Raw genomic sequence first — 20431 nt, forward strand, 5'->3', positions numbered from 1 at the left:
TAATGAGGGGACTACCTTCTGCACGTAAACATCGTACTGGATTCAGGGACAATTTCCCAAATCTTCCACTTATTATTCTTCCTTGGAAGCTTAAGTTCTTGACTTTCATATACAATATGTCTTCCCAGTTATTTTCCCCTCTTGAGGTATTAAATCCGACTCTTAGGTACCTTATCTCAGACACTAATTCCAGATGTTCTCCTCCAAGTTCCCATTTAAATTTTTTCATTGATGTTTTATTACTGCCACCCACTGTCATGATCTTAGATTTTCCACGTTTATCACCAGGTCATTTGTTTTCATGTACTTCTGCAGATTTGTTAAAAGCCGCTGCAGGCCTATTCTCGTTTCGTCCAATAGGACTATATCGTCGGCATAACAGATTAATGCAACTTCTTGATAGTTTCGGTGCAAAGTGTCTTGATTTAGTTGTTATTTCTGGTAAATGCGCAATATACAATTTAAATAGGGTTGCTGCGAGGGGACAGCCTTGTTTTACACCCTTTTTGATTTTGACTTTTGATGACAGTTCACCTTCTTCACTTAGTCGTATTTGCATTGACGTATTTTGATGTAACGCCCTTATTGGCTTCAATAACTCTTCTGGACATTTCCCCTTTTTTAGCTTTTCCCACAGCATCCACCTGTTTACAGTGTCAAATGCTTGACTTAGATCTATGTACGCTAGGTGCAGTTCCCTTTTGAACTCCAACGCATTTGTTTTTAGCATTGTCAAGATAAAGAGGTTTAGGTCCGTACTGGTTCTCTTTGTGAAACCAGATTGTTGGGGTCAATGATGTTGTTTATTTCTGCCCATCTTGTTAGCTTCTTCTAGAGATCTGCAGCAAATAGCTTTCCAGTTGTAGCTAGTAAGGATATCGTCCGATAATTATTCGGGTTATCTCGCTGTCCTTTTTTATAAATTGGTACCGTTATGCTCTTGTTCCAGATTTCTGGAATTTTCCTTTGCGTTTCAATCTTTTTAAACAGATTATTATTATTGCCCATGTTCTAGAGTCTTTTTTCAGATGGATGTTAGATAGGCCATCTGGCCCAGCGGCTGATGAGTCTTTCAATTTCCTGATTGCGCACTCAATTTCCTTTTCGTTCATCATTGTCGTCCAGGCATTGTCCCGTATTGCTTCCGTCAGATCTGAATCCTCTTCCAGCGCTGCAAACACTTGGGCATAATGCTTTATCAACTCTTCTTCAGAGACACCACGATTAACCTCTCTTGCTGTTTCAGTGTGCATGTATTTATTAGGTCCCATGTTTCTCTTGTATTTTTCTTCCACAGTGTCTTCAACATGGCCTCCCCTTGTTCGTGTGCTCTTCTGTATCTAAATTCCACTAGCCAGTTGTTATACTGTCTTTGTCTATTCTTCACTTCTCTTTGTTTTTTCTTCGTATACCATCTTTTCATTTCTCTTAATTCCCTTCTTAGTTGTTTTCTTCTTTTCACGAGTTGGACACTGTGGTTATGTATGGGGATTATTGCATCTTGTTTTAAACCAGTCTTTTTTACTACATACATTTCCAGCAATATCTTGTAGTTATGCTGTCCTGCCAATTTATTTTTGTCCTAGTTTAGTTGACCTTTTAGTGTCATTATATCCTTTGTCAACCGTAGACGATTGGCAGTTGGATTCAATTCCAGTTTTTTAATCTTTCCTTTCCCTTGAGTCGCTTCTTTTCTTTTTTTCCTCTCTCCCCAGTATCATTTTCAGTAGGTTATGGTCATTGTCAACCTGAGGTGCCCATAGTTAGTTGCTCCAGGCGTGTTGTGCCATTTGCGTTCAAACACCTTATGTTAAGATCCCCACATATGATTGTCCTGGTTTGCAGGTTATCTTCCAATCTGGACACCATTATTTCTGTGATTGCATCTAAAAAGACGTCTGTTGTAATTCCTACTGCATTCTAGTATGCATGTATCACCAGTGTATTTGATTTTTCTTCAGTGTCCTTGTTTCTTTTGTTTTGTAGTAATGTCCATTGCATGAAACTGTTTCGGTTGCCTGTATCTAGTATTCGCCATCCTCTTCCTTTCCTTATCAAAGTGATCAGCCCAGCTGATGGTCTCCCCCTATTCCTTTTCTCGCTGGGTTAATACAGATGTCGAATTTCTGGCACAGTGGTAGATCCCACAACCATGTCTCTTGTAGACAGATTATTGTGGCTGTGTTAAGTTCTTTGTTTTCTTTGTTCGTTAGGTGTTTGAAACCTCTTGTGTTCCAGGAAATCACCACATCTAGGTCTATTTGCTCTTCCTTATTTTGCTATTGATGTTGTTCATCTTCTGCTAAGGAACTTGCCAACCATTGCCAATCTTCTTGCAAGCTTATTCCTCTCTTTAAGCTCTCTTTTTTGTTTCCTGTTTTTTTCTCGTCTTTTCTTTTCTCTTCCCTTTCCTGCTCCCTCTGCTTCGGGTTTCGGTTTTCCACCGTTATCTTAAAGTTTTCTATCTGATGTTCTCCTTCTCTTTTATGTTTATTTGCAGGACAGCTGATAGGTTTTTCCGTCTTTGAGTGTATGGTTCTTTGATCATAGCCTCCGCCTGTCTGTTTACGTCTCATACTTCGTATCCTTGTTTCTTCAATTGGTTACCTTGCTATTGGTTACCTTCTCTGAGTACAAGTTCTCTTGCTGAGTTCGACTTCAGGTGCAAGATCACTCGGTTGACTCGTTGTTCGTCGGTGTATTCGACCACCGCTATATCCTCATTCCTCAGTTTCTTCAATTGTGGAAGGCAGTGTAGTAAATGCATCACGTTTTTACTATTCAAGTTTTTATCCTCATTTTCTGTTAGCATGTTTTCAATTAGCACCTTCTTTGTCTTATTTCCAAACTCTTCTTTTTGTGTTTGCATGCTTTTTGTTTCTTGTCCATGTTGATGATCCCCGGACGGCTGTGTTGGTTGCCATATGTTTTTGTTTGTTCTTGTTCTTTCCAGTTTCTTCTCTTGCTCTTCTCTCCACTCTTTTTTATTGCTTATTAACTTTCTTTTCTGATCCATTGTTATAAAGCCTTTTCGTTCCTCACTTTCATCCTCGTCCGAGTCGGACTGAATACTCTCACTTCCTTTTTTTCCTGCTGATCCGATGTTTTGCGGTTTCAGCTTTTGTCGTTCTCTCTCTTGACTTCATTTTGAATTTTGTATGGACATGTTTGCCACCTCATCAATATAAAAGGATGCGTCTTCAATCAATTCTCTGGAGTCGTTAATTGCGTCCGTCTCACTAATTTCCTCCGAGATTTCGATCCGTACTTGTCTTTCATTTTTATTTGAGGTCTTGCTTGGCTGTGATCTTGTATTGTTGCCGTAAGGTTTTTTTTTTACAAAGTCCGTAGTCATTTTAATGTTTTCGAAAGAATGTTCTGGCCCCTGTGTTTCGATTTCTCTGACCCCTTTAATGTTTTTAGGTTTGTTTACTTCTTTTTCCTCCTCTTTCTTTGCTGTCCTTTATCACTTTCTACTTTATTTTTTGTGCTTCTCGACCCTTGCACTACCCCAAAGACTGGATATAGCACATCCTTTTCCGTGCTTTTCTCTCTTCTCCCTCTGTCCTTTATTACTATGGTGATATCTTTGTTGGCCCTTTGGGGTCTACCTGTTACTACTACTCCTTCCTTCCTTGTTGAATCTTTTTTACGGCTTTATTGCTCTTAATTTGCTCTTTTATTACTCCTATCTCCTGTGTTGTTCTTTTTGCTGTCTAATTTTTTTTTCAGCCGCTTTTTCTGATCCTATAGGTTTCTTTTTTTTGTTTTGGGAAATTTTTTGTCAAATCTTGCATGCCCTCCCTGTCGTCTGTTAATATCCTCTTATAATTTTTGCTGATGATTTTTTGATTTCGCTTTGCAGTCTCCACTGTTTTTCGCATCCATTTAAGCGACTCCAGCAATGTGCTTGTTAGTTGGTCCTTCTCATGTCTGTCTCCGCTTGCTAAATCAAATAACCTTTGCTGCCATGCTGCGGATGTTTCTGCTTCATGGTTTAACCTTGCTTTGATTTTTAGAGCGGTGATTTCTTGTGCCGACAGTTTTGTTAACATTAAGGCCAGTAGTGCGTTATAATCCGTTAGGTTTTCACTAATTGATTTGTATAATTTCATGTAAGGGGCCAGAGAGATGGATAACGCTGCCATTACATTGTTATGTATTTGCATTCCGGCAGCTATGGATAGATGGCTCCGACCTATTTGCGCAGGTTCTTCCTCTGGTTGTCCATTTCACCATTTATTCTTTCCTTCTCAAGGACAGTGTGTTTTTCATTTACTGATGACTTTCTTTTGGTACCTTTGTTACCTACACTGTGTTGTCCACTCCTCTTTAGCTCAGTGTACGTATTATCCGTTTGTGTTGAGCTTGTTCTAAGAGCTACCTTCCTTTGATTGGTATCACAGTCATGTTTGAGTTCTTTTTGGATGCATCTCTTTGACGCGAAATTTGATTGCAGGCATCTCGTTTCGTGTTGGGATGAAATTGTTATGTCTGCTTCTTCAGCACTAAAGGTTAGTTGCGTTCCTACTAGAAGGTCTAGATTTTTCTCTAGGCGATAGGTTTGCAATGTGTCATGCCTCTTGGGCCTTGCTCCCAGGTCTGCTTTTGCTCTAACTTGGTTGAGGCTAGTGTAACTTTTGTCCGTGTTTCCCTTGTCGTTTATGACTACTTTTGTTGTTTTTCCCTTCATTGTTTTGATAAAATGTTCACACCATTCCTGTTCTCCTATCTCGTCGGCGACTGAGATTTCGTTATTGTGACTTGACTCAGTTATCCTCTTCCCTATTAAGGGTGATTGCTGTTTGTTTTTTACTATTTGAAGTACGCGTCTGACTTGGGTATGTATTTCTTTTCCAAACCTTTTGTATGTTTTCGCATCTCCGTCTCCTCCGATGGATTAAGGTTTCCAACTTTCTATGTTCTTGTATGTTTGAGCCTAATGTTTGCTTTTTCCGGACTTGTTCTTGGCAATCGTTGCTCGGCTCTGTCTCCTTTAATCGTTCGTATCCGTCCTCGCTTTTGTCCTGCCTAATGCCCTGGTTTTCTTGTAGATTTGGATCGACCTCTGGTTCACTTAGGCCTGTTTCTTCGCTGTGAGCATCTCCTTTGTCACTTGTTATCATTATGTCTGATGCGTTTGAGTAGATTGATTCATCTAGGTCTACAATCGGTGTTTGCGTATTGGTCAGAGTCTCCACTTCGAAGTTAGCTCTCTTTTCATGGCTATTCTCTGGTACGTTCTCATCTGGTATAGACTCGTTGATTTTATCACCCTTTGCCTCTCCTTGCTTCATGTTATGCTCACCTGATATCCCTGGGGCGTCTGGAAAGCTTTTAGGTCTGGAAACCTGGATAAGTAGTTGCCCAACGTGAAAATAATGAATCTTATTTTCGAGTATGGTGAGCTATCCGTCCTGTGTTTCTTGTGCAGGGGTGCTTAGCGGTTGCTGGTGCTCCGACCGAGTTACTTCACTGGTGCAGTGCGCCTTCGTCCGGGTCCAGGCCTGCTGTACCCCAAGTCTGCTGTAGACAGGTAGCTTTGATGTTTTATCAGTCTTGGTCTGCTCTTATATGGTGGTTTGCAGAATTTTTATTCATTTCTTTATTTCCTTCTTTACAGGTGTGAAAGACTTTTGGTGCTGGCGTGCCGGGTGGAGATGCACGCTTTAGGTAAGAGAAAGCGCGAAGCGCTGCGTTCTTTTATTGTCTATTTAATGCTAACCTGTGTTCTCTTCTTCTTCTTCTCCCCACAGGCCACTGTGGAGCTACGAGTGGACGTGAGAACAATGAAACCTGGGCCCAGACAGACATCCGTTAAGGTAAGTAATTCATAGAGTGCAGGGTGTTTGTTAAATGTTGAAAGCAAACCTGAATATTTCTCCCTTTCCCTTGCAGGATGCTGCTGTGGTGTTCTGGATGGAAGCGCAACATAGCGCAACGGAATTCAGGTAAGAATAATGGAATTGGATGTTCTGAAACCGTGTGGGTTTTAATATTATTCCATTTCTTGTTATTTCAGGTCACATTGTTCGAGTGGAAGCTGCGACAGCGGATTGCACGAATTCCTCAAGCTAGTACTCACAGGTGAGTGATGTTGATGCTTTTCTTCTCTCTTTATTTCCACAGGTTGCGGGCTTCCAACGAGGGATGGTTGAGATGCTGGATCGTGTACTCCCAGGTAAGGCAGAGTAATCTTGTTCTTGCAGGACTGCAGGGAACTGCTGAATACCAGGAGCTGAACACAGTGAGCGTCATGCAGTTAGATGCAGAATAACGCGAAGCGTGTTCTGCTGTTTGGGTGTGGTTTAAATAGCCCAGGTAAAGTAGGTTCCAGGCAAAGTAGTTCCAGGCCCAACCACACCTAAAGCACTAGACAGCATGGCTTGGTTCTTAAGAACTGAGCTATGCGGTGCCCTCCATGTTGGATTTAAAGTTCCCATGTTTATAATTGAAAGCAAACCTGCTATTTGTCTTCCTTACAGCATATGAGCCTGGCGCCGGGACTGGTGCCAGGAGCCCTTTTGCAGAAGTTTTAAGGCCCTTAGGGTTATTGTGGGTGCTGGCTTGTGGGACAACTTGTAGCCCTTAATAGTGGTCATGAGTCGTTACTTTCTTAGTTCATGCTCTTGTTTGCGCTTTTTCGTTTTTCCATGTCCATTCTTCCCTCAGCCCCACATGTGTTGTTGTCTACAAGTTTATTTTGCTCATCGCCTAAGATAATGCCCACTTCCGTTAATTCGGCGTCCGTTACAGTCATGTCTGTTGCGAGAGCCTTTGCTGCTTGTTTTGCCAATTCTGATATCCTCACTTTCCCCTGTAGGCCTCTGCCCTTTCTTCTGCATTCGTTGTGGTTGCTACCCCCACCTTCTGTGTAGGTATTCACTTTCCTGGTAGTTCCTCTGTTTGTCACCATTTTCTTTTTGTTTTCTGTTTTATTGTTTTGATCTTGTTTTGTTTTGTTCTTGTAGATCATCGTCTTGAGGACCTTTTGCATTGCTGCTTAATGACCCGACAGCCGTCTTGTGATTAATCGTGTCTTTTGTGACGCCGTCCCCTCCACCTCTCCCGTCGACTTCCCCACCCCCAACAATATCATTGTGTGTTTTCCCTGTTTCTCTCTCGCAGTCAGGGTTCATTCGGTCTCAAACCTTACCTTGTTCCTTTGGATCTCCACGAGCCGACACTGCTCTACCACGCTGGTCTTGCGGCAACCGAAATATTGCTCTCGTGTGGGGGTGAACGGCTGCGGATAGATTCATGTCCTCTACCGCCGTTACGGATGCCATTATTCCTCACGCCTCCTTGGCGAGGACTGGCGAAGACTGGACTTGCCTCGGACTCACGCGCAGACGTTATATGGAGTAGGTTGGACTTCTGTTAAAGTGCCAATACTCTGTCAGTACTTAGTAGTCTCGACCAATAACTCCAAGAAAATAAGGGGAAATGTTCCAAATTAGTGCTTTTGCACTCCTCTGCCAATAGCACACTCCTGGAAAATCGTGAGCTGTCTGGCGAAGACTGGACTCGCCTCGGACTAATTTGTTGTGAATACAGACTTATGAATGTCAGGAGAACTCATCCAGGAGAAGGGATAAACTACCTGAAAGGTAGGAACAGTTGTGAGACTTTTTTGTTGGAAGTATTCTACGAAACCAAGAGCTGAAAGAGACTGAGAACTCTTTGATAAGGGTAAGAAAACCAGTCCCCACAACTTGGGAGTAACCGTACACTAAGCTGAAGATATTTCTTTCTTGCTTTGTGGTAGGGAAGAAGGTAGGTTAGCATAGATTTTGACAGAAGAGTTCATTTGTGAGACATCCTGACAAGCACCCGTTTGTTGTTTTCCAGGACGGGGAATCCATCAAAGAGATAGGGGATTAGAGGAGATTTTCTTTCATTGCTTTAATAAACCATCTGAACCAAACAGGTCTTGTTGTCCGGCTCCTATGTCTGACTTACTACAACCAATTCACAAATAAATTAGCTCAAAGATAGCCTTGTTTATCTAGACAATCGAAAACCACATCGTCAAAATGGAATGAATTATATGTATATAGTTTTCTAAATATGGACTGTGAAATGTGCATTGCCCGCTAACAGAACATAACCAAGACTAGATTCATTATACCATGTATCAAACAATTCATCAAAAACCTTTAAAAAAAGACTGTAGATTGTTCTGCAGCAGATTCCAGTAAACATTAATGAGAGGTTTCTCTAAATAGTTACTTTTAGTAGGCCATTTTGTTCATCATGCCAATGGGTAATTCATGGTTTATTGCAATAATCAGACCACCGGGTGGGTGGGGGTCTTCCATGGATACCCTTGTGCTGCTGGTTGAGGAAAAAGGTATTCTATTAAAAGAAACCTTAAAGAACTGTGATTAAAAACACTGATCGAAACAGTGGTTTAATGTACTTTTAGGCTTTAAAATAGAAATCAATGCAAGGAGTACTCCAGGTAGCTACAACCTCTTGAAAATGTGCCACCTGCTTTGCTTTCGGGTCTTCGCTGCATTTTATTTGGAGACCTTCATTTAATTTTGTGTTCTTCAGACTTTTGTGATTTATAAAAAGGAAAAGAAGGTGTCATTATGCGTGCATTTATATGCTTTTGACTGTATGTCATTAAATCATAACCCAAGAGTAAAAATTATTCAAGCTCGGCACTAACATTTCATATACAATCCTCAACGGAATATGTAAAAGAACATGTCTGTTCTGTTAGGGTTGATAAACACCACCACATCAATGTCACGAGAACACACCAACCTGAGAAGGTCCAAAGGTAGGACTCTGACAACTAGACATGTTTGACACAGGATCTTTATTAACAAAAAGAAAAGTAAATTCCTCAACTAGCCCTATCACTATGAAGAGGCGTACCTGTCTAATAAAGTAAATTCTAAAGGTGCTCGGCAGGACGTCTTATACAACATAAAAACGTCCTCTGTGCCACGCCTAAGCTACCTAACTGAAGAAAGCAAACAAATTCTGTAGATAAATTATCCGGCTTGGTTGGTTGTTGGTGCGTAACCACCTCCACTCTACGTGTTTTGTAATGTCCTTCTCCGGTTCCCCAAGTCGTTGGGGCTTCTTTACACTGTTACAACAAGTGTTCAAAACAAAAGTCTTATACAAAATTAGAGTTATCCCTCTTGGCCGATTCCTCTTTATAGTAGTTATACTTCTCTGGTAAAAAAATGTTTAGTCTTCTGTTTAGGCTTTGCTAATTCTGATATGTAACAGTTCTCAGGAGGTATCCAACTCCTGTGACTTGGGCAACTTGCAGGCTCCTTCCAATTAACCTTGACAAGCCTTGTCAATGTACATTTTGCTTGTCTTAACAGTTGGTATATGATTGAGGGCAGTTTTGGTAGACCTCTAGACTCTTCCCTTTGGATCCTCTGTCCTGGTGTATTTACACCTATTTATTGTGTATATTTTACTGTGTCACCCTGTGAGCCACCCAAGACCTGCTATCTAAATGCAGGGAAAACACTTTCCGGTGGAAGTCCAAGCCAGGGGGCGTGCTGGAAGGTGGACATGTGGTAGCCGGTCCCGCTGTGATGTTGGTCCCCTGAAAGGATTCAGGAGTGTAAAATGACTGTGCCGCATCCCGAATTAGCAGATGCACGCTGATATAAGAGGCACGATACAAGTCAACGCTGATAATAAGGGCAGAGGGGGACCACAGAGCCCTAAGAAAGTAAACATAGCGGATGCCAGGCAGATGCAGAGAAAACAAAACCCGTCTCTAGAAAAAGGGGAGGAGCCTCCAGAAAAGTTGGTCATGGAGGCTACTAGCCCAGATTGGATGGCCGCCTGGCTCGCCTGGAAGGAGGCAAAGTCCATCCCCAACCCCATTGGAAAGGGGAGAGCTCAATGGGATTGGTACGAGGCATGTATAAAAGCAGGCGCCGTGTATAAAAGTAGATTGCTTTTCTAACTAAACGGACTGCTCCTTCCTCCCAGTTTGGAAGAAGAGGGCCTGGATGAAGCCTCCTCTGTGGAGTGGGCTTTGTGATTCCATAGGGCAAAAGAAAAGGATGGATAAAGATTGATCCTTATCAAGCGATGACCCAGAAGAATAGAAGCGGTGAAGTAAACTCGGTCAGAGAAGAGAAATCCCTGTACAAATAAATATTATTTTGTCCTATCGTGTCTGGTCCACACACCCCTTAGAGTTTTCCTCTTGGGTTCTGTTTTCTATCAGTGCCTTTTGGCAGAGATATTATAGATTCTGCTTCCTTGGGAACCCCCCTATGGGGCTTTTCTCTTGGAATCTGTTTTCTATCGGTTCCTTTTGACATTTGGTTCCCCCTTCCTCTGGTCTTCTCGCCTGCTCGGAGCAACTGACAGCCACTCCTCTGGTATATATTTCTGGATATTTCTTTCAGCATTTCTCTCTCTTATACTTGGCTCCCTAGGGATCCCCCTACACCTGAGGGATATCATTTCCCCTCCCATCAGCCTCAGCAAGTATCTTCACTGGGCCCCCCGGGCCCATGTATTATGAAGTTCCAAACTTTTGGCAGCTTGTTGTGGAGTTCAAACACTTGCCTTCCTCTCTGATTAACACAGTGCCCACCCGCTGTGCAGTGTTGTTCTATTCAAGGAGGGATGAACGCTCCATCAGCTGCGTCTCTGGACTTCTGTTCAGCACAGGGGCCCTGCCACCCTTCAGCACTGGGGCACCGCCATCATTCAGCACTGAGTAGGGTGATCAGATTTTCCAAATAAAAAAAAACAGCACTGGGCAATTAACATAAAAGTAGGACTAACTTTTGACAGTGGCAGCCAGGGTACTACACTCTTGTAGCTGTTGGAGGGAGAAGGGGTTTTGTGTCATACTTACACAATACCAAATGGTGCTTTTCCTCGAACTGATATTGCAGGCATGTCTGAAAGAATTTCACAAGCAGTCTCTGTGGTGCAATCGGTTAGTGCTACAGCTGATAACTAAAAGGTTTGGTGGTACATGGTGTGAGACACAAGAAGGTGTCTCACCCGCTAGTCCCCTGGCATCTGTCGTCCAGGTGGCCAGGACACGGGCATCGCTATTGGATCCAGTTCCTGGGGGGAGGAACAGTGCAGGAGGATCACCTGGATGGGGGGGGGGTCTTCGGGGAATGGAAGTGGGACACCGAAGGGTGAGACGCTGTATCCCGCTTTGTGTAACACCCTTTTCCCATCCTACCAGGTAGGATACCTGGAAGCCCATCCTCCACCACCCTTTCCTGACACAAACACTTTCTCACAGACAGTTCATCATGAGTGACAACGGACTAACACCAGAGCTGTATATCTGACAGGTCCCAACACCCTGTCAAGCAAGGTCAGGCAATTACTAATCATTACACACACCTGACTCCCATCACACTTCCCCACATGGATAAAAGGTAGAGCACGAAAGCACACTCTGATCGAGGAATAGCACATGAGGAAGCAGCATTTCCAAGGTGGTGATTCAATACGGGGAGAAAGGCGGCGAGACCGGATAGGTTTGCAAGGAGGGAAGTACCCTTGACCTCTAAAAAAAAAACGTTACTTTTACAAGCCTTGGAAAGTGAGAAGCCGAAGACCGGGAACTGAAGCTGAGCAACCCAATGCTGTGCATCAAAAGTATCCGGGGCGCTCCTGTGTCGATAACCCAGGCTGGGAGGAGCGATATCCGCCGTGGTACTGTCCTTGGCTCCTGCAAGAAAGCCACGCAAGTAGAATCAGCACAGCCGGTGAGTCGGAGAAACCAATACCAAATCAGCTTGTGTTTGAACCAAGGTTGCAAGCGGCAACGTTTGAAGCGCATGTGATGAGAGGAACGAACAAGTGGAAACTAAAGAAGTGAATGTACTTGAGAAAACCCAAATCAGATACTGTGCACAAAGTGGTCCGGGTCTTCAATAAATATAAAGTGAACTGAAATTGGTCCGAGCCCGGCTGAGGGAGACTAATTGAATGTGAAGAAGGGTTCTGAGCCTGGCTGAGGGAGATCCGGTGTAAACAGTAGTCGCCCAAGAAGAAATATTTTTGGAATCTTAAAATAAAAGGATCTGAGGCAGGCTGAGGGGGATCCAGGGAGAGACACCCCAAATCATATAATTATAAGAAGAAAATAACTTTCTATTCTGTTTTGTACATCAGGCCCTCCGAATCAAGAGACTTTGATGGAAAAGAGACTTCAGCACAGAAGGCTCTGATTCTGGAATTGGAACTGTATCCTTGTATCAAGGAAGCCAGAGTGCGTGCTTGGTTTGAGTGCACCGCCATGCCCCGTGCTGAAAACGTGGGGCAGGGAGGCCAACGGCCCAAACATCCTGACTTATCATTTTGTGAACACTTCTTTCTTTTTCATGAACATTATCCCACACTATTTGTAAAGTAGCAGTAAGGCTTGGCAATAGTTTTTTTTTAGTACAGGCCCTTTTCTTTTGACAAGACTCCACTAGGACTGCATTATTATTATTCGATGGTTGTAGCTTTTTCAGGCTGCCCTCTGTCACCTCCTCTCCCTTTCTCATCTCTGATTGCCTAACTGCCATTCAAGATTGGTGTTCCGCCAATGATCTTTGTCTAAATGCCAGCAAGACGCAGATCCTCCTCATTGGCACACCTTCACCATCCTTTCCCCTCACTCTCTGGCCGGCCTCCCTTGGCCCTCCTCCTACCCCCACCTGCGAGGCTAAGAACCTCGGGGTCATCTTTGACTCCACCCTTTCCTTCTCCGCCCACATCTCTGAGGTCTCTAAAAAGTCAAATTTCCGACTGCACCTCCTCAGACGTACTCTGCCTTTCCTCTCCTTCCCCCAGAAGCTCATGGTATCCCAAGCTCTGGTTCTCTCTAGCTTGGACTATTGTAACAGCCTCTTTCTAAATCTACCTGCCTCTACTCTCCACCCTCTGCAACTAATCCAGAACAGGACAGAGACTTGTCCTTGGCCTCAAGCCCTGGGATCGTATCTCTCCCACTCTGAAATCTCTCCACTGACTCCCAGTGGATGCAAGGATTAAATTCAAAACCCTCTGCATTGTCCACAAGGCTTTCTGGGGCCTGGTTTCAAAATACCTTCAGCTATCCCTCCGCAAATACCTCCCCTCTCCAGCTCTCGCTCCTCTACCTCCAACTCCCTCAGGGTCAGTCGTTTTTTCAAAGAAACGAGCTGGGGGTAGATCTGTCTTCGGCTGGGGCCTCCCTCTGGAACAGCCTCCCTGCCACTCTAAAACTTGAGGAGAACCATCTCCGGTTCCGGAAGCACCTCAAGCGCTTCCTCTTTTCTTCTGCCTTCGCTCCCCCTCTCCCCTGGTGATCTGTTCTCTCTTGGCACTGTGCACCTGGCCACACTCTGTCCTTCGGGCCCAGGTACCTGCTTATCCTGCCACCCTCACGCTCTGCCTCCGGGCCACCCCTTGCACTGGGGTCTGTAGCTGTACCCATACAGCCCCCCCTTTTTCTTGCTGCACTTATCAGACCTACCCTGTCTGCTGTCTTAAACCTAGCACTTGCAAATTGCTGGCTGCATTACCACTGTTTGTTGCCTTTATTATTAATTCCATGCACTTTTCCCCTCCCCCTCTCCCATGCACTTGCGTGTTCTCAATGTCACTGGGCCTAGTAAGGTCGCTGTTTTGTTCTCCCCTGTTCCCCTCCCTTGCCTTGTCGCGCTCTGAAACACTTGTGTACGAGCGCGATAGAAATAAAATATCAATAAATCAATCAAGTTTGCTCCCATCTTAGATTTAGATAGGAGTTTTTCACCCCCCCTTGTGAAAGTTCAATAAACACCCTTGAACTGTGGTCACGTGTGTCTGTCTTACTTCAATACCATGCTTTTCTTACAAAGGACACCCAGGTATGGTTACTGTTCAATGAATTACATTCTATCACAAATTATCACTACCTTGATTTGTAAAATGCAGCATTTCTTCTGTGGGACTGTGCATTCCTGCCTACTGACATTAGCTATTGAAGACCCTCTACCAAAAACTGTGACAACAGGGTTTTTTAATTAAAATTATTTTGTGAAGGGGACAGGTCAACCATTTTCGGAAAAACCGCAACGTATGGTCACCCTAGCACAGGGTCACTCCCACCCTTTGGGAGGGAACACTGCCTACCTTTTGGGAGGGAGTCCCACCAAGTGCTGTTTTCCCCTTCAGCGGACAGCCTGACCACCATTCATCACTTCGCCCACACATCCAAGAGAGCCTGTGCCTATTCTTCAGTACATGGTCCCGCCCACCCTTCTGGTGAAAGCCCAGTCCATCCTACTGCAGAGAGGCCCGGCACCATTCAGCACAGAGTCCCCGGTCTTATTTTTAGCCTAGTACATAACATGCTGCAATGCTTGCCCTCTACAGGAAGCTTTTGACTTCAATGGATTTGCTTTCTGCACCATAAAATGGAGAGGGACCTCCTTAAATACTGAGGAGTTCTCAGAAGAAGGGAACCTACCACCAGTCCTCACTGGGCAGCACGACAGGAATCTAAAGGAAGTGATGGAAAATGTACGTACTGTGAAGGCATTGTGAAGTAGACAGACCACTGAATTAAAGTTTGGGCTATAAACTTTTATTAAACAGAAAAAAGGTCGGAAAAAGGCCTAGCTTGCCCTATGCTAAGGTGAGATTTCCCTACCTAAATGAAACTAAGAATAGTCTATGTCAGGCAGTCCAAATTAAATGTCTGTGCCCTCACGTCTATTTGTATACAATGTTCAGGGATGTCAGCGTCAAAATAATGTTTCAAGTAACCGTTCAGAGCTTCTTCCAAATCTTGGACTGTAAAAGGTTTCCCTTGCCCATGGTTCAGGATAATTTACAGTGCAAAAAGGGGTTCCCTTCCCCAAGCTTTCAAGTCTTACCTTTTCCAAAAAACACAATTCCTTGGGTTACTTGCCAGCTCTTCTGGTTTAGTTATATTTCCCCAATTTCACAAAGTTCAGTTCCTTAATTTAAATTTACACAAGATTTCCTTTAGATTCAATCACAATCTTCTTTGCAGGTTTTTTACATGGCTTTTACATAGTTGGGTGTCCTCAGTCTAGGTGCTATTGTCAGACCACACAGTCCACCCATTACAGGACACGCAACCGACACTACTTACTTGCCTCGTCTTCATTTGCACGTGACCACTGTTCTCGCTCTACAGTGGTGCTTGGTTCATTCTCTCATCACATCCTCATGATGCTTCACCATTGCTTGCTTTGCCATCATTCACCTGCTGCACTTTCATATATTCTTATGGCTCTTGAGATTGCCTATTCTCCCAAGCAACACAGTTCTTTTATATCCTCATAGCCCTTGCCAAGGCCTGCTCTCTCAAGCTACACAGTTCCTTTATATCTGCATAGCCCTTGCCAAGGCTTGCTCTCTCAAGCTACACAGTTCCTTTATATCCGCATGGCTCTTGCCAAGGCTTGTTCTCTCAAGCTACACAGTTCCTTTATATCCGTATGGCTCTTGCCAAAGTCTGTTCTCTCAAGCTACACACTTCCTTTATATCCGTTTGGCTCTTGCCAAGGCTTACTCTCTCAAGCTACACAGTTCCTTTATATCGTTATGGCTCTTGCCAAGGCTTGTTCTCTCAAGCTACACAGTTCCTTTATATCCTCATGGCCCTTGCTCTCGCAAGCTACACAGTTCCTTATTATCTGTATGGCTCTTGCCAAGGCTTGTTTTCTCAAGCTACACAGTTCCTTTATATCCGTATGGCTCTTGCCAATGCGTGTTCTCTCAAGCTACACAGTCCCTTTATATCCGTATGGCTCTTGCCAAGGCTTGTTCTCTCAAGCTACACAGTTCCTTTATATCCGTATGGCTCTTGCCAAGACTTATTTTCTCAAGGTACACTGTTCCTTTATATCCTTATGGCTGTTGCCAAGGCTTGTTCTCTCAAGCTACACAGTTCCTTTATATCCGTATGGCTCTTGCCAAGGCTTGTTCTCGCATGCTACACAGTGCCTTTATATCCGTATGGCTCTTGACAAGGCTTGTTCTCTCAAATTACACAGTTCCTTTATATTCTTATGGATCTTGCCAAGGCTTGTTCTCTCAAGCTACACAGTTCCTTTATATCCGTATGGCTCTTGCCAAGGCATGTTCTCGCATGCTACACAGTGCCTTTATATCCGTATGGCTCTTGACAAGGCCTGTTCTCTCAAATTACACAGTTCCTTTATATTCTTATGGATCTTGCCAATGCGTGTTCTCTCAAGCTACACAGTCCCTTTATATCCGTATGGCTCTTGCCAAGGCTTGTTCTCTCAAGCTACACAGTTCCTTTATATCCGTATGGCTCTTGCCAAGACTTATTTTCTCAAGGTACACTGTTCCTTTATATCCTTATGGCTGTTGCCAAGGCTTGTTCTCTCAAGCTACACAGTTCCTTTATATCCGTATGGCTCTTGCCAAGGCTTGTTCTCTCAAATTACACAGTTCCTTTATATTCTTATAGATCTTGCCAAGGCTTGTTCTCTCAAGCTACACAGTTCCTTTATATCCGTATGGCTCTTGCCAAGGCTTGTTCTCGCATGCTACACAGTGCCTTTATATCCGTATGGCTCTCGACAAGGCTTGTTCTTGCATGCTACACAGTGCCTTTATATCCGTATGGCTCTTGACAAGGCTTGTTCTCTCAAATTACACAGTTCCTTTATATTCTTATGGATCTTGCCAAGGCTTGTTCTCTCAAGCTACACAGTTCCTTTATATCCGTATGGCTCTTGCCAAGGCTTGTTCTCGCATGCTACACAGTGCCTTTATATCCGTATGGCTCTTGACAAGGATTGTTCTCTCAAATTACACAGTTCCTTTATATTCTTATGGATCTTGCCAAGGCTTGTTCTCTCAAGCTACACAGTTCCTTTATATCCGTATGGCTCTTGCCAAGGCTTGTTCTCGCATGCTACACAGTGGCCCTCATTACAACTGAGGTGCTAAGTGCACCAACTTTACCACCATGGTGTAAACTACGTTTACACCATGGTGGATGGCGGATTTACCGCCCCATTACAAGGTGAGTGGGGCGGTAAATCCCCATTTCCCATTTTCCCTTCCCCATTCCCATTTTTGCCCCATAGGGCATAATGGGAGTGGGGAAGGCGCTAATTACGGCACCGTAAATTACGGTGCCGTAATTAGCACCAAGGTGCCTTAGCACCATGGAACTTAACGCCTGCAAAAAGCAGGCGTTAAGGTGGGAATCAGGCGTTAAGGGTTAACGGTGGCGTTAACCCTTAACGCCTGAGTTGTAATGAGGGCCAGTGCCTTTATATCCGTATGGCTCTTGACAAGGCTTGTTCTCTCAAATTACACAGTTCCTTTATATTCTCATGGATCTTGCCAAGGCTTGTTCTCTCAAGCTACACAGTTCCTTTATATCCGTATGGCTCTTGCCAAGGCTTGTTCTCTCAAATTACACAGTTCCTTTATATTCTTATGGATCTTGCCAAGGCTTGTTCTCTCAAGCTACACAGTTCCTTTATATCCGTATGGCTCTTGCCAAGGCTTGTTCTCGCATGCTACACAGTGCCTTTATATCCGTATGGCTCTTGACAAGGCTTGTTCTCTCAAATTACACAGTTCCTTTATATCCGTATGGCTCTTGCCAAGGCTTGTTCTCTCAAGCTACACAGTTCCTTTATATCCGTATGGCTCTTGCCAAGGCTTGTTCTCGCATGCTACACAGTGCCTTTATATCCGTATGGCTCTTGACAAGGCTTGTTCTCTCAAATTACACAGTTCCTTTATATCCGTATGGCTCTTGACAAGGCTTGTTCTCTCAAGCTACACAGTTCCTTTATATCCGTATGGTTCTTGCCAAGGCTTGTTCTCGCATGCTACACAGTGCCTTTATATCCGTATGGCTCTTGACAAGGCTTGTTCTCTCAAATTACACAGTTCCTTTATATTCTTATGGATCTTGCCAAGGCTTGTTCTCTCAAGCTACACAGTTCCTTTATATCCGTATGGCTCTTGACAAGGCTTGTTCTCGCATGCTACACAGTGCCTTTATATCCGTATGGCTCTTGACAAGGCTTGTTCTCGCATGCTACACAGTGCCTTTATATCCGTATGGCTCTTGACAAGGCTTGTTCTCGCATGCTACACAGTGCCTTTATATCCGTATGGCTCTTGACAAGGCTTGTTCTCTCAAATTACACAGTTCCTTTATATTGTGTGATTCCACAAAACTGCTTCCATTCATATCGATATTCAATAGTGCTTGCTTTAATTTAGTTCGGCATTCATTTGATTTTAAAAAAAATTTTCCCGGTGTCCCCCTTCCTACGTTGACTCACCTGTCTGTAGCTTACTGTGCTTCCAGCGAGGCTTCTGACCGCCACAAACTCTCACTCTCATGTGTAGCACCTCGCTCCGTCTCCATAGCAGCTCTCTGTGGCTTCGCTCCCACCACTGATGCTTCCCTCGCAGCTCGGGCCTCACTGTGCAGCTTAGCCTGGTCATGCCGGCTCCTTTTCCATAGTCCGCCACAGGCCTCGAGGTAACTTTAGCCTTGCACTTCCCGCTTCATACACTCTGCATCTTTCCAGGGTTCTCGAGCACTCTATCACACTGCCTTCCAGGAGAAGTTTGCCCTCATCCAGCAGGGGTTTCTCTCTGGAATCTGGTTTTTCTTTTTTTCTTAGATCTACAGGAAAAATAGGGAAGGGACTGGCAGTAGCCTACAAAGGCCTGGAGGATGTAGGACTCATGAAAGGGAAATGGGGGATACCGCGTCTCACCCAAGGGTGCCTCGCCTCCACTCCCCAAGTCTCCTCCACCCAGGTAGTCCTCCCTCGCATATTCACCGCCAGGATCCAATCGCGAAGGCTATTCTCTGGCTACCTGGGAGGAGGATATCCGGGGAAAAGAAGTGAGGAAATCCTCCGATTCCTCACAGAATCCTCTGTTCCCAACATTATACCAAGTGTGCCACAGAGTTTATCATCACTGGTGAACCCAAGGTCTCTGCAGAAAATATGCCAAATTCATACTGTGCAACTTGCTTCTCAAAAAGTTCCAATAAACCATAATAGTGGTCAGAGTTAAAAAAAATAATCTAATTGTAATGATATAATTTTCGGTTTTCAGCCTTTAGTGTCCCTTTCCTATTCGATTATTTTGACTGCTTCCAAGTCATTCTACCAGAAGGCGCAACTCTGCAGAGGAACTATATTGGGGGCCTGGGGCATGACCACAGGTAGCCATCATTCGACCAGGGCACCCACTGAGCTGCAGTAATGTCAACCTCATCTCAGAATGGGATGATGAGTACCCCGTCGCCAATTGAATGTGTGATATCCTTCTATAGGGGATTCTTGAGACTAGCCCCCCCCCCATTTAGGAAAAGTATATTATATAGGGGACTCTTGAGACTAGCCCCCCCCCATTTAGGAAAAGTATATTATATAGGGGACTCTTGAGACTAGCCCCCCCCCCCATTTAGGAAAAGTATATTATATAGGGACACACATCAGACAGGCCCTATCTTACCTGGGCTTCAAGCAACACTTGTACGAGCATTGTCTTCCGCCACTCCGATAATAACTCTTCCCCTCCCAGCTCTTCTGACCCGCCTTTCTCTAGATTTGCATCCATGGCTTTCTAGCTCAGCATGCGCTGCACAAACCCCATAAATATACATTAAAAAAAAGAAGAGACTGCTTGTCGCACTGACCTGCCAAGTCTTCCAGCACCCTGAGCGGCAGGGCCACTGCATCCAGGCGTTTTTTCAGTTCATCCTTGAGATACTTCTCCCCGATGAGCTGAGACAACTCATCGCAAAGAGCCTGAGCCTCCACCACCTCCTGCTCCAGAGCGTCCACCTCTGAACGCAGCTCGCTCGTCTCCTGCAGTTGTTGCTTCACTACCTCTGGCTGGGTGCTGAGGGCTGACTGGGCACTGAGCTTCTGCTCGGCTTCCTTCACTTTCTCAGCCAGGTCCCTCAGCAGGTCCTGGTAGCGGGTGCTTAGGGTGAGTGCCTGCTCAATGTGCTCAGAGCGGGAGTTCAGTCGATGGGTCAGCTCGTCCCATTTGTCATTAACCCCCGAGAGTGCCTCTTGCACTTGGCTGCTTGATGAAGACCCATCACCAGCGCTGCTCAGGATGCCCCGCGCGGCTTGGTTAAGTTGCTCGTGCTGTTGACGCCGACTTTCAAACTCCTTCAACATGAACTAGAATGGGGAAAAAAAGATTTGCATTTTTTTCTTAAGAGGGCAGGTGCAAGAGCGTTAACCATGCATTCAAGTGTGTCTGTCCAGCATGCACTGCAAACCAAACAACCTCATAGTTCTACAGCTTTAGGTTCATTTGGTCGTGGGAGATTTCATCGATTCTTTGGTTGTACGGTGCATTTTGCCGCATGTATATGCAGGGGGAGATCACCCGCAGACCCCTTACACTCCTTACCTTAATTATTTCCTTAAAC

At 44.5% G+C, this 20431-nt stretch overlaps 1 protein-coding gene across 20 annotated transcripts in view; it reads right to left on the bottom strand.

Annotated features, from left to right (window-relative positions):
* Window positions 1–20431, bottom strand: part of MACF1 (microtubule actin crosslinking factor 1) — a 1825008-nt gene that overhangs the window by 776346 nt on the left and 1028231 nt on the right. For all 20 annotated transcript variants that reach the window (XM_069622429.1, XM_069622430.1, XM_069622431.1 and 17 more), the window contains one exon: window positions 19682–20177. In XM_069622429.1, the coding sequence (XP_069478530.1) occupies window positions 19682–20177 (496 nt within the window). The remainder of the gene's footprint in view (window positions 1–19681; window positions 20178–20431) is intronic.

This window comes from Ambystoma mexicanum, chromosome 11, assembly GCF_040938575.1.
Source record: "Ambystoma mexicanum isolate Mex_15411 chromosome 11, UKY_AmexF1_1, whole genome shotgun sequence".
Lineage (NCBI taxonomy): Eukaryota > Metazoa > Chordata > Amphibia > Caudata > Ambystomatidae > Ambystoma > Ambystoma mexicanum.